This window comes from Crocodylus porosus, unplaced genomic scaffold, assembly GCF_001723895.1.
Source record: "Crocodylus porosus isolate Cpor-Errol unplaced genomic scaffold, CroPor_comp1, whole genome shotgun sequence".
In the NCBI taxonomy this organism is placed as follows: domain Eukaryota; kingdom Metazoa; phylum Chordata; order Crocodylia; family Crocodylidae; genus Crocodylus; species Crocodylus porosus.
Window position 1 is genome coordinate 20,980,971 of NW_017728947.1, and position 14,719 is coordinate 20,995,689.

The window sequence follows — 14,719 nt, forward strand, 5'->3', positions numbered from 1 at the left end:
CACATGCCCAGGAGGGAAAAGATAAATACAGCCTGCAAAATTCCTTGGTGGGTTCAGAGTAATCTGAGTTTTTGACTCTGCTCTGACCCTATTTGCAAATACACCTTTTGTGCCATCTAATGAGTGTGTGTCTGTGATTTTTTGTGGCCTCCAGAGAAACGAACCGCTTTATGCATCATTATTGTGGGGGCTTGTGGGGAAGGTGCACAGCAACCCCCCTGCATGAGGCCTCCTTTAGGCAGCCCTCAGGGAGGGCAATGTGGTCAGCTCCCCTCCCTCTGGGTACAGCTGTGGAGGGTGCCTTCATGTCCTGCCTCCCCAGGAACAATGCCAGGGCACCGGATAGGGTAACACTGAGCTCTGCTCTGGCTGGGGCTGCTCCTGCCTCCATTCAGCCCAGAACACCCTTGCCAGGTCTTAAATATGAGATCATTGTACTGGTAGCTTAAAGTGATTGTATTTGCTGAAAAACTATTGTACATCATAAAATATACACATAAGTCTTTTTCTTCTGTACGTTATATTGCTCACTGCAAGGTGCCAGTGAGTGAGTAAGAACCGTGTCATGAAAAGCGAAGCATTTATTTATTTTGGGGCAAGCAAGTGCTGACAGCAAGCCCAAAAGTCGTTAAGACTCCTTAAAGAGGGACTTGAGTCTTGCATAGGCTCCATCAATGAGCCGCCTCCAAAACGTACCAAGCACGTTGAACACTATTACTGAGTGGTTGTATATCAGACCACGGTGCAAAGTCTTGCACAAATACAGTAACTACCGCACACCCGGCAGTACTTGCGCACATGAGCGCTGAAGGGACAGGAGCAGGGCAGCCGGGAGCCGGCGGTTCTAAGCCCCACCCCTTTTCCAGGGGAGCAACAGTCCCAGCGATTTAAATCACTTCCGCACCGAAGCTGCGCGTTGGAATTGGGTGGCGTGTGTCTGACGTTACTCCGCCCGCTTCTTCCTTTCCCGGTTGCTTGCCTATGGTTCCCAGCAGCCCTCGCGCGCCCCCTCCCCTCCCGGCAGTCCACGCGCTGGGACGCTCCCCCCCCCCGCAACCCCGCTTGTGAAAGCCGGACGGGGGCGGCGAGGCGGCCATTTTGTTCCTTGGGCTGCTGCAGGCGGCCGCTGCGGCTGGCGGGGTCCGGGGAGCCGCTGGGGTGGCAGGGGCGACGGCAGCAGCCGGTTTTTAAAGAGGGTTTTTTCTTTTAATCGCTGCGGGGGGGTGGGGCCCGTTTTAACTCGCCATGTCCGGAGAAGGAGGCACTGGCGACCAGGTGAGCGCGGCCTGGCCCCCCCCCCCCTCCGGAGGCGCGGCCGGGCTGGGTCCGAGGCGTGGGCGGGAGTGGGACTGCGGGCCCCGAGGGCAGGTTTCGACCCCGCAGCGTTTGGAGTCGCTGGGGAAGCCGGTGTGGCACCGGGGCGGGGGGCGGCTTGGATGCCGCCCACGCAATGGAGAGAGGCATTGGTTTCGCTTCCTTGCCCCTTCCCTGTGCAGGCAGCCTTCAGTCTTCCCCACTTCATGCGTGTTGCAGCGCCTCGGAGTGTGGCACGCCCCCCCCCCCCCCCCCCTGCCCCCCCCCCCCCCCCCCCCCCCCCCCCCCCCCCCCCCCCCCCCCCCCCCCCCCCCCCCCTCCTGCCCCCCGCAGCTCTGGGGCTGGTGTGTGTGAACCAGCCGCAAGCCATCCAGATGTGGCACCACCTACTCCGGGTGTCATGCCCCTTTCCTAATAGCAGCAAACTTCTTTCTTTGGGTTGTTGGAGAGAGGTCCCCCAGGGCCCCTGCTACATTTGGATATCTGACACCACGAACTGGTCGGTACGTTTGAACTAACCACATGTGCCAGTAGTTGTCGCACCTTAACTCTCCGGCTGTGGAGTGAGCCAGCTGCCAAGTTAGTGCTGGGAAATGTGTAACAACTGTATCGCTGGTTTCTGTGTAGCTTTAATTTGAATGTGTGGTGGGGCTTTCCTCGTCAGAGCAGTGCTTTATTTTCGTGTTGAGGGGAAACGCTTGCTTTCTGAAGCAGCAATTAAATTGAGGGCAGGGAACCTAGCGGGTTAGGATGTTAGCTGTCACCTAAACACTTTCAGAGAAATGGCCTAATTTTATGTCAGCTTTTTCCACTGTTGCTCCAGAGCGGAGGGTAAAGCACCAAGCATTGGTGTTAAGTAACACGCTCACTTTGTAGGGGCGCTAGTTTGCCAGACAGGGGAAATCCGTTATTTAAATGTGGTGTGTCTAGATTCTGGTCTGTTTTAAAAAACAAAGGCAGTTGGCTTTTGGCAGGGCGGTGTAACAGACTTCATCTTGTCCCTTTCACAGTGCAGTGCTTTTCACATTTAAATCTGTTCACAAGGGAAATGGTTCCAAGAAGTAAAATTTGCTGTAATAGGATGTTAGTGCTCCTGTACCAATTCTGATTTCAATGGTTTAACAGTAGTGTAAGGATACACTGGGGACCCAGGGCAAACTGGAAGTGCCAACTTCTAGCTTCCTGTCTCCCAGCCCTCTCCCCACACATCCCTGTGTACCAAGGCAGGGTCTGGGGCAGTTTTTCCTATAGCACTTACTTAAGTACCCCACTATGTTTTGGTATTCAGGAGAGCGATTAAGATTTTTCCTTTAAAAATTAACAAAATTGTTTCCGAAAGTTTTTTTTTTTTTTTTTAAATTGTGAAATGTGTATACATCATTACTGAAATTTAACCTGAGAAGGCACAATACTGTATTTTCTGATATACAACATGTCCCCAAATAAGATGCTTGCCTTTCTTCTGAAAGGCTGGAAAAAACCCTTTCTTTGAAAATATAGGTGAGTAATAGTTTTTTTCTCTCCTCCCAGGGAAAACGTGGGTAGTTGTAGTAATGGTGGAGCAAAAACATCAAGGCTGCTCTATTAATCCTATAGTTTCAGGGTGCACCACTCTTCCCTTCTCAAGCAGAGCTAGGTGGGTAGTAGGCATCACTTGCCAGGCTAGTTGAGGGTCTGATCCTAGCCTCTACTTTGGCACCACTAAAGAAATACGGAAGTGTCCCAGCTTCTGCAACTAAAGCCTCATTGGCTGGAGAAGGGGAGGTTCCTATTTTCCAGCCAGCAGCCGGGGAGGCCACATACTTACTGTGCTGCCCTCTGTGCATTAAGAGCAGCATTACTTTTGCCCCTTCAGAGGTTCATTCTTCAGAAGCTGTTGTTGCCATGTTTTCTTGCTTAAAACATGCACCCCAATTTCCAGCAGCTGATGTTTTTGGGGAAAAGTCTGTTGCATGCAAGAAAACATGGTATTACTGGGCCATGACTTGTTTATCTCTTTCTTCTACTACAAGACTGTTAAGAAACTGTGCTTACAATGAAGAGAGTTCTGTTCTTAAAGGTACCCACCTTGGCATACTTGTTCTCGTGTGACCATGCCACAAAGCAATGGCTTCCAATCTTTCCAGGTATGCAACTTCACTTGTAGTGTGAGACCAGCTTTTCCAGCTGAATTTCGGTGAGGCTTGTCACCATACTTTCAGTTTGACCCCTAGTTTAGGAACTGTTGTGATGAAGAGTTTTAATGCTAAAGGAATTTCACAAATTATTCCTTGTGGAAGGTGTGTTGAAGTTATCAACTTTAGTTTAAAGTGAGATTTTTATAAGAGGGAAAGTATTTTCATTTAGTATCTATAGAGCCCAAGTCCTGAATGAGCATTCTTAACTTACTGACATGGTATGTTTCAAAGAATCATTGAAAAGAAATCCTTTTGGACCCACCACAAGTTTGACTACTTCTAGCAAGAGAAGTGTGTACAGTACAATGGTAAAAATACAGTCTGAATTTTTGTCTACACTAGCTCTCAAACCAGTTCAGCTACTAGATGCATCACTAAAAATCTTTTCTTAAAACTGTCTAGCATTGATGAGGCTTGTTCCTGTATTTATGTATTGGATTTTTACGCGTGTGTAGTTTGAGTGTTATTTATGACCTAAATCATGTAAGGTTTTGAAGTTGGTAGATGTAGTTTGTCTTGAAGGTTAGTAATAAAATCTTTTCCTTATTCTGCTTAATTCTAAGTGTTTTTGAGTCATGGTCGGTTAACTTGACAGAGTTCCACTTTCTGGGCATGTATGCCATATCCGTCCCTGCCCCCAGCCTAATTGTTGCTGCTCTTTCTGTTCTTCACCCTATCTCCCAAGTGGTTACTGTGTACCTCGCACAGAGTCTGTGTGCCACTTGTGGTGCATGGTCTATAGGTTGCCCGCCCCGGTTTAACTTAATCCAAGTTAGTGTACCCACCAGTTTCCTGTGTTGTCCTATCAAGGACAACATAGTTCAGTGGGGCAGTGTGCAAAAACAGGATTTTTCCTGTGAATCTAGTTGAAGGATAAGAGTATCATTTTTTCAGCATGTTGGATAAGATTTAAAAAAATTGTGTAGATGACTTGAATGCCTCTGTCCATTTTGTTTCTGAAAACGTTAACTGCTGCTTAGGTGTTTGCACCTGCATAGGGTTTTGGAATGATTTTTGAGAACAGAACTATCTGTGTCTATGATTGCCACTTCCAAGTTTCTGAATACAGTTTTCTCACGTGACCCCAAATAAGACCTGCATCTTGTTTTTTGGAAGGTGGGATATAGGGAAGAAGAACTTTTCCAGAATGAGCAGTCAAAAACTGCTGCCAGTTTGAGCTGATGTGAAAGGGTTATAGCTGGACTCTGCCCCTCCTGCTTGCTGTTCCAGAGAAACTGGCAGCCATCTTGCAGAACAGTGTCTTTATGCTTCAGTTTCAACAAAGAGAATCAGCTTCCCTGCTTAAGTCAAGTACCCCGACCTCGGAAGGCTTATCTTGGGAAAAGATCTGTGGGGGGTATGTAGGTAAATGTGGTGCATGGGATGAGAATGTAATAGGGTTTTATTTCAGTCGTCTGGATCAAAGTAGAATGTCTGATTACCATTTCAGTAATAAAAGAAATATACATTTCAAAACTAAAGATACCTGAGATTAAAAACAGAAATAACGTAACTTTCCCACCTGCCAAATTTGTGTCTTCCTACTTTTTGGGATGGTTGCTTCCATGTCTGTGTTCTCAGCTATACTTCCTTTCTCATTCCCAGTTTAAAGAATTTGATAATCCTCAACTGCAACCCATCTCTACTGAACTGAGGTGAAGTGGAGGAACAATCAGACCTTCCTGATTTTAGGTGGAGGTTGTGTTCTAACTGCTGACTTGCTACCTCCTCCTTGGAGGTTATAGAGTAGTTACAGGATTGCTCTATGCCTGAGTAGTGGCCTGAAATAATTAAAATTAGTCCCAGGGTGGCTACTGCCCCTGCAGCTTTACCATGGTGTTGAAACGCTGCTGGAATGTGTGTAGTGCAAATACTGCAGAATCCCCCTGCCACTGAAAAACTGATGTGTTGGTTTGGCAGGCCAGATCCAGCTCATTATCTGCGAGTTGCTGACCTATGCTCTGGGCCAGGAGTGGCCCATAGAGAGACTTTCTGGCCTGCAGCAGGTCCTTTGGTCCCACCTGGCCCAGGTGCCATCTGGCCCATGGCACACCCTGCTGCCACCTGGGGTGGGGTGGTTCTGCAGCTGGACCGCCTTTCTTGGCAGCCCGGAAAGTAGCAGCTCCTTCTGGCTGCCACCACTGCTGGCCCCAGCCCCATGGTACTGGTAGGGACCTGCAGCACAGCCCTGACCCTGGCCTGGTCCAGATTCACCCACTCATGCTGAGCAGCAGGAACAGTGGTGGCTGAGCGGAAGCTGCTGCTTGGTGTGGGGGAAGAGTAGCCCCTCCCCTCACCACTAGCAGGACCTTCTTGCTGCAGCTGCTGGAACCTGTGCCTGGGCTACTTTGTGGCTTTTCTGCACTGCTGCCCTGCTAGGTGGCTTGAAGGTGGCAGAGAGGAGCTACAGGGCAGCCTGGAGGCTCCGGGCAGCTGCAGCAAGAAGGAACTGGCAGTGGTGAGGGCCACTTTTCCCTTGCACTGGGCAGCAGCTTGTGCCCAGCTGCTGCTCAGCATGGGTCTGCGATCCGGAGTGGGCTAGGATCTGGGCCGTGCAGTGGGTTCTGGCTGGTCCGCTCCAGCCTGGGTGAGTCTGGAGCAGGTGTGGTGTGAACCAGAGTTGGGTCTTGGGCTGTGTGCTGGTGGTGGGAAGGAGCTGCAGGGTGCATGGGTGCCAGGCTATGTTGTGGGGGGGTGGATAGGGTGGGTACTGACTGTCCTGCAGCAGCTCCCCAGAACTGCTTACGTGGCCCATGGGCCCAAATAATTGCCCTCCCCTGTGCCTTAGCTTTCAGGTACCTCTAAGTCAGTGGTTTTTAACTTTTTTAGACTCCTGGTACCCCTTGTTAAATTAACGTACCTTTTAGAAAATGCTAGTTATTAGCTTTCATCTGTTTTTTAAGCAATTCTTCTGTTGTGGTCTTTCTAAGTTCCCTGCTACAGGTCAGAATGTTTTTAACCATTGGCGATGCATACATGCACCCCCTGAGCATGGTGGTGCACCCCCTACGAAAAGGTGTTGCCAGCACCTGTGGGTGGTCTCTGCTGGCCACCCCCACCACCACCGACCCCGCCAGTGATGTCTGTGGGCAGTCAGCGATCACTGCCACTGCTGGCCCCCCCCAACAGTGCTGTGGTTGCTTGCAGGGGCTCCCTGCTTACTGCCACTATGCTTCCGCCACTACCAGCACTGCCGTGCCCCCCCAGCCACTGGCGGCACTTGTTGTTCATGTGTTTAACACTGTGAATTCCTACTTGAAATATCTGGGTTTATCTTGTTAGGTGTGCATACCTCCTTCACAGTACTAATATTGCATGATGGGACCTGTGGCACCCTTGAAAGCATCTCAGGGCACCCCAGGGTGCCAAGATGCTCTGGTTAAGAATTGCTACTCTTAAGTGCTGGATTGTATCATGTTTTCAGTGTATTCTTGATGCTCTGTAATAAGAGCTGGCTATGAGATGGATCACAGCTGGCTTATGCAGCATGCAGAACATGCTGGTGAAAAATCCATTTCAGCATTTGTGTACCATCTCTTGTCTGCTGCTAGTCTTGATTGTCAAATGGCCTTCTTTTACTACAAACTTATTTGTTTGCTTTCACATTGCCTTTAGGCATGGATCAGTGTGGGTAAAATGACCTGTAAGTAGAGGTGCACTGATTATTCGGTCCATATTGTATCAGTACCAATAAAAGGAAAATTGACGTTATCAGCAGCCAAAAACGGCTGATTGATGTGGCTGATAATGTTGAGTGCATGTGCAGAGCCACAGCTTGTACTCAGCCAGCCCAACAGCTTGAAGAGCAGTGTCTGGCTGGTAGATTGGGGGTGTGGGGTGGGAAGGGGTTGGGGGCTTAGATCAAGGCCTCTGTGGTGAAGGAGGGAGTGGGGCAGGGGCAGGTGCTGCCTTGCCAGGGTGTGGCAAAGGAGGGGGCCATGAGAGGCTGGTCCAGGGGATGTGGGGCGAGGAGGGCAGATCCTGTTGCCCCCCTGGATCTGTGTGTGGGGCAAGGGTGGGCTGCCGCGGGGGGTGGCACTGGGCTCTTCTTAGCAAGGGGGTTGGGCCGGGACTGCGCTTGGGGAGGGCTGTGGCGGTGTGGGGTAGGGGGGTTATGGGGTGGGCTACAGCCACCACAAAATTCACCATAGCTTACCCCCTCAACCACCCTTCTAGCACTGCTGCTGCCTGCCCCAAATGCAACCCTGGCCCAGCCCTCTGCCAGGAAAAGCCTGGTGTCACTGCTGGCCCCAGCCTGCCTTTGCCCCACACAGAGATCAGGGGGTACACATAGCGGTGGGAGCCACAGCCCTGTTCCCATGCCCCTCAGATGAACTGCCTGTGGCTCTGTCCTGTGGTCTGCCCTGGCTGGGCAGCATCTCCTCAGACCCACTCTGTCCCTCACTGCAGGGGCCTTGATCTGCCCTCCCATGCCTCTTCCCTCCCCCCACAGACTTACCAGCCCAATGCTGCTCTCCAAGCTGCCAAGCTGAATATTGGTATTGGCTGACTTATTAATGAGCCATATGGGCCATCAATATTGGCCCAAAAAATCTTTATTGGTGCACCCCTACCTGTAAGTTTTTTTTTCTACCCTATAGTCTACCTATATTTGCCTCTTGTGGAGTCATTCTATAACTTTAGATAAACAGTTAAAGAGCTCTAATTTTGTGGATGTTTAACTGTGGCAGATACTTTGAAAGCTTTTAAATGCAAGTACCCCCAGGTTGTGCGAGTGTGATTCTATGGTTCTTGCTCCTGTTATGCTCTTCCTCACTCTTCCTTTATAATATAATTTAAACTGTAAAATTTTTGGAGAAGAACTGTGCCTCCCTTTATCTTGTACAGGCTAATGTACTGGAGACCTAAAAGGAAAATGGTTGTGTGACACTGGGCTGACTTTGGAACCTGGAGTGTTTCCCAGTCTAAGAAGTCTTTGTGTGTGAGCTCAGGCAAGTTGGTCAGCCTTCCTGTGCTGTATAGGTCCCCACCTGTAAAGTAGAATCCTTCACTACTTTGAGGGTGAATGTTTGATACTCAGTTTAAGTGATGTTGAGAACCATACAGAAACCTAATCATCATGATTGAAACTTTTGCAGCTGTTCTTCTGGACAATAATATAAAGAATAGTTTGGCAAACAGTTGAATCTTTTTAAGATTATGCAGGGCTGTGTTGCTTCCCTACTTAACAAGCATTCAGCAGCCTGTGGATCAAATGCTAGTAAACCTACTACAGCTAGAATTGCTTTGCTTAACCTTCACTAATAGATTCTGCATGCAAGATTTAATAAATTTATTAGCTTGTTTTTTAAAAGGAGCCAGAAATACTATTTAATTCGGAAAACTATTTTGTACAAAATGTAACATTGAAAGCAAACCTTAACTTGTAGAATTGTGTAGGTGAGGCATTTGAAAGGCAAGTACACAGAAGTCTCCCTTTGGATGGGATGAGGGACTGTGACATCCCTTTGGATGGGATGACGAAGTTGGAGGAATGGGTATGTGAAGTATTGAAGCTTCTGGCCTGATTATGCAGACCTTATTTGGTGTCATAAGTAAACAAACTGTTTGTAACCAGGTCCCAGTTTTGATACAGTGTTGAGATATCTGGAATAGCCTTCCAGTTGATAAATTTTGAGCCTTTAATTTGAGCTAATTTAAAGACAGATTTTGTTAGGATATCAAAATACAGAGTGAGAGAGAGCTGTTGGTGTAGGATTGGGCTAGATTGCCTGCAGGTTTCATTTTTGGTTATGACCTGTGTACAAAAACAGTATCTTGACCCATCATGGCCCAGTCTTGGAAGGCAGAAGTGGGGATTTCAGTTATTTTAAATTAGTTGAGTTCTGAATTGTGTGAACAGTGGTATAGTTTTAACTATGTTCAACTTGCAGAGATGTACAAGCAGGAGATGTTTTTCCAGTTTTGTGGGGATGCAGTCCGTACCTGAAGTAATGTGCATTTAACTGAGACAGCAGAGTTAGGCTTATCCATACCATCGGCTATCCTGGAACAGTAGACTGTGGATTTAAAGTACTGTAGGTGATCTGGAAGAGCTGTCTGTGTGGAAATGTACTTTGGAGTGAGTGCCTTTTTTTCTAGTTCAGTATGTATGAAGTAGTGGGGGGAACCCATCTATTCTATATATTCCCTTTCTTAGAAATAAAAATGTTTTCGTGGTATAATTATGGTATGAATTATTGATTTACAACCAGTTATACCAAAAAACCTTTTCTGTGTACATAGTCATAAAAACTGTGTAGGATAGCATTTAGTGACTGAAAAGCTAGTTTATTGCTTTAATTATACTGTCAGTGGCCTTAACCCTACCTTGTAGCCTGTGTAGGACTATGAATTGTGCCCCGCTAACATCTTCAGTGGTAAATGAATAGTAAGGTACAGTGAAATTGAAGTTATCATTATGGAAAGCTAAAATCTGAAAATGTTAACTATCTGGTAGTTTGCTTGTAGGTTCCCTATCCTTGTTCGTGTAGTCTTCATTCAGTGATTACTTGAAGTGGTTTTAAGGAAACTTAAAACAGCTCTTAAAATTGACTGTTTAAGTTGATGTCCCCTCAAAATAGGTAGTTTTAAAAGGCCAAACATGTTTTCACCAAATATAAATTTGAAATGACACTTTGCCTTCTGATCTTTTTATGCTCTGTGAAATCCATTCCTTCACAAAAACCAATAGTAAGTTGTTAGATTTGCTCTTTGATGTTGCAGAGGTAGATATTCCTCCTATTTTCCATGAAGGTGACTGGACATAGTGGAGCATGTTTAGTGTGTAGCATTTGGCGTCTCTTGCAGACTCATGTTGAGTTCAGAAGTTATGTAACCTTTTTAAAAGGGTCTTTAGAGCAAGCCATTTGGAAGAACTACAGAAGTTTTGAATAAAACAGTTGCTTGTCACTGCCAGTTATTGTGGTTTTACAGTATATGCCTCACCAAGATTCTTACCTTCTACTTTTCAGTATGAAAGGCCCCTGACAGATTTTAAGATGTGATGGAATCTAATCCTTTATTTCCAGCTGTTGTGTATTCCTGCCCTGCTACACTAGATGTGTCGAAATCTTGTATGCTACTTGGCTGGGTGACCCATAGATTTTATACGGCCCCCGGTACACAGGAAGTCTGGTATTGGGCTGCAGCAGCTCCCCATAAACGTGGACCTGTCAGAACCCCTGTGCCATCCAGCTGGGCATTGCATGGGGTTTTGACAGGTCTTGGCCACACCTTCAATTTAAGGCATAATACAAACAAGCCACATGTGTTCTGTTATATGGGGAATAACTTGGTAGCTTGTTTATTGCATTATCGCTCCTTGAATTGGTTTGCATATGTGGCCAATTACAAATTTTTAAGGCATGATTAACTTGTTAATCTGGTATTAAATGTAATGTGTCAGAGACCAAAGCAGCACACCAGAAGGGTAACTGACCAGTTTGGACTGTGAAACTGCAGACATTAAGCATGGCTGAAACTATACGTCTGATAGATTTTATGAAATACAGTGGAATAACTTGGTGAAAAGTTTACATTACCATTTCTGGATAGGGTTACATTGAATATACAGGAGACACTTGATTATATATAGTTGTACATCATGCAAAAAAGTAAATCTTTTCTATACTCTGATTCTAACTATAATGGGTACAATATTTCAGATAGTGCCTTTTTAAATGCTCCTTTAATCACTTTTATGACAACTTTTTTTATAATTGGTCAGTTGTATGGTATTGGACAACATTTTAGGTACCGGTATCATTTCACAAATGAGGAAGTGTAGTTGGTACTTGAAATCTTGTCTGCATCTCTCAACTGTACAAGGAGTCGAATAACCTTTTGGCATTTTTCCTGGATTTACATGGCTGCAGCAGCCATTCCAGCACTTGGCAGTAGTATGTCATTTTGAAACTGCCTTCACTGAAGCTAGCATAACCCCCCCACACACACACTCCCCAAGTACCAAACAGAACAATCCATTGATTTCAGCTTTGCTGGATTAGTGTACCGTATATAATCCGTTTACCTTACTGTAGTGGACTGATTTACATACATGCTCTATGCAGCTTGTGTTGGATGTGTGAAATTTTGCTTTGTTTGGGGGAAAAAATCAAATTGACTTGGGCTATTTTTTTATTTGCAAGGAAAATACCCCTTCCCCCCGCCCCCAAACACCCAGCTGCAAACCCAGTGGAGGTTGTTTTTCTTCTCTTACCCAAATTTTAGAGTGGTCTTGCATCATTTTCCTAAAAATAGTGCAACATTGTTGGGATTGTGCGTTTGTGGTACAGCCATCAGCCTACAGACTAGTTTAGAGACATGGGTTATATATTTTAGGGCCTTCTGCTGGCAAAGTTGTCCTCCTTAGAAGTGGTCTGTTACTGATGAAGCTGTGCTGCCAGAATCCATTTAATGTGAATGTTGTTGTATGGGTAAAACTGTAGTTTTATGGACATAGCCTTTTGCTCTGTAGGTGGGTAATAATAGTATATGTACTCTGAAACAAAGTAATTTTGCTAACATTGGTCCACCTACACCAGAAGAGCTTTGCTTGTGCAATATATCATGGAGTGCTTGGGAAGTAAACGCAACCTTAATCTCCATGGGCAAAAAAATAGCGCAATATCTTTTCTTTATGCTTGTGTAGTCTAAGGCTAGAGGTTCCCAAACTTTTTCTTGTTGCAAACCCCCTTCCAGATATACCAGCTGCCCATGTACCCCTACCAGCATGTTTTATATTTTAACCCCTTAAATGCCAGTTTATTATTATAATGAAAATGAACTCCACCTTTATAGTTTCTCCCACGTATCCCCCAAAGATATCTTGCATACCCCAGGGATACGCATACCACAGGTTGGGAACCCCTGATCTAGACTAACAAATTTTAGTTGGCTTAAGTTAAAAATAGTGTTGTCAAAATAACAATTTCTGAATAGTAAATTGTTGATTTAAAAATATCTTTGTTAATGCAGTCTAATTTGACTTCAACTTCAATATTCGGTCGTGTTTTGTTTCTAGATAAAGTTTCTAGTATTCAGTTGTCTGTGCTTTGGAAGCTTTCCTCTCCAAAGGTTTTACACAGCTTCCTTTTTAATTTGCAATATGTTGTGCATAGAATTTTTGTAATATATTCCTTTATCATTAATTCAGTCCTTGTTTGTGTATTAGTAATATTTGTAACTTGCTCCTAGCTTAAATTGGGAACTGTGTTTCAAATATGTAGTCAGGTAGCTTTTTCATGTCCCTGCATTTTCATGCACCCTGTCCTAGATTTCCTTACCCTGTCCCAGATTCTTTTTTTTTTTTTTCTTGTATCCTCTTTCTATACATTTCAGTTATTACCAGTGGAAATATTTCTTTTCATTGGTCTGCATATGTGAGGTGAAATCAACGTTTAGCAATGAAAATTGAATCCTGCCAAGCCTATGTGTTTGTTTTTCTAGTCAACTTGGGGAACTTGCAGTGTTCCATTTGGGGTTTGCAGAGTCTTACGCAGATGGTTTTAGCAGGAGTCCCTGTTCTTTTCTTGGTTCAAGACTTGTTAATATTACCTGGAATTTGTATTCTTTTGAATAACTATGCTAGGGGTGGGGTGGGGTGGTATGTGACAGGGATGTTAGCTGGTTTACATAGACTGCTAAATTCTTCTGGTGGTGTATTGCAATACAGTAAAGGATGTAGACACAGAGGCATTTGAATGTTTCAAAAGGGGAGCTAACATCCCTGTCACATTGCAAAGGCAGCAGCTTTTAGATGCATCCCAGAGAATTAAGTTTAGAAAAAATCAAAATTGTACATTTTTATTTTTCTTACAAATTAAACTAAATATAACACTATTTGAACCTTCTTTAGAAATATATGCAGATACTTCAAGTGCATGTGGGGGGGGTGTATAGGGTTTGTGGGGGGTGTAAGTCCCTCAGCACAGCTTCCCTTGCCATATGCCATGCTCTGCCTGCTGCAGCCCACCCCCTCCCCCCAAGCACAGCCCACACTGCTGCATGCCCTCCTCCAACTCCCCCACACAAAGCCCCCACTGCTGGTGGCAGTAGCAGGCAGCATGTCCTCAGGGTGCTCTTGGCCAGAGCAGGCAGAGCCCTTCCAGCAGTGCATAGCTACAGCAAATCCTGGGGGCTGCATATGGCAGCACAGAGCTGGCCCAGCCTGCTGGTGCATGCTTTTGGACCAAACCAGGCTAGCTCCATGCCAGTGTGGGGCTTGTAGCACTGCAGGCAGGAGCCATGTGCAGCCCCCAGGATTTACTGGAGCCATGCACTGCCGAGGGCTCTGCTTGCCCCAGCCAGGAGTGCCCTGAGGGCCTGCTGCTGCTGCTGGAGACAGGCTGTGCACTGTGTGGTGGGGGGGGCACATTCACCCACAAACCCTACACATACCCCCATGCCAATCCCCCATTCCTGCCACCAGGAGTTCCCCTTTCCACACACCAGCTACATCCCAGGGAATTGCATGATATTAGGTGACTGTGCAGTCATGTTTTATGCTGCAAAATTATACAGGCACATAATTGCGTAATTCCCTGGGGTGTACTTAGATTCTATGTTATGTATGAACAATTAAAATTGAGCAGAACTGCTTTATTTTTAACCCTAGATGAGGTAGTGTTAAAGTTGGAGAGGTAGATGTTTGCATTGTTGTTGGCTCATTCACACGTAACAGAACAGGAGAGTTTCTGCCTTTTTGGATACAGCTCCAAATGTATGCGTGCATTAGGGGTGTGTGAATTGGGCTGTAGTTGATTCGGCTGAATCCGAATCTGAAGATTCGATGCTGATGCGGAGAATCTGCCGTTTGGCCATAGATGCAGCTTTAAGTGGTTTGTGTGGTGTGTTTTTTTTTTTTTTTTTTCCTGCATACCTTGATGTACCAGGCGCAGCTCATGAATGCTGAGATGGTAGGGTGGATGGAGTGTCTTGCAGGAGCACAGGGTGGGCGCTCCATATGCTTGGCAGGGGACCTGGAAGTGGACCAGAAATGCTTCTGATCCGCTTCTAGGTCTGCTGCCAAGCGCACAGGGAACCCCAGGTGCTTCCCGCCCCACCCAGACCCAGGAGGCACCAGTTGCTGAGCTGGGGTGCATGGCGGGGGGGGATCCCTCACGCGTGCTCTGCAGCAGTCAGCAAGTGGACTGGAAGTGCTTCTGGTCTGCTTCTGGGTCCCCTGCCGAGTGCACTGGGGATGACAGCTGCCTGCCCCCCCCCCC

The 14,719-nt window shown here is 46.3% G+C and overlaps 1 protein-coding gene across 1 annotated transcript in view; it reads left to right on the forward strand.

The window, feature by feature from the left end:
* Positions 1 to 1,124: 1,124 nt before the first annotated feature.
* CSTF3 (cleavage stimulation factor subunit 3) overlaps positions 1,125 to 14,719 on the forward strand; it is an 80,381-nt gene continuing 66,786 nt past the window's right edge. Inside the window, exon 1 of the mRNA XM_019551331.1 lies at positions 1,125 to 1,275. Coding sequence (XP_019406876.1) covers positions 1,246 to 1,275 — 30 coding nt within the window. The 5' untranslated portion in view covers positions 1,125 to 1,245. The remainder of the gene's footprint in view (positions 1,276 to 14,719) is intronic.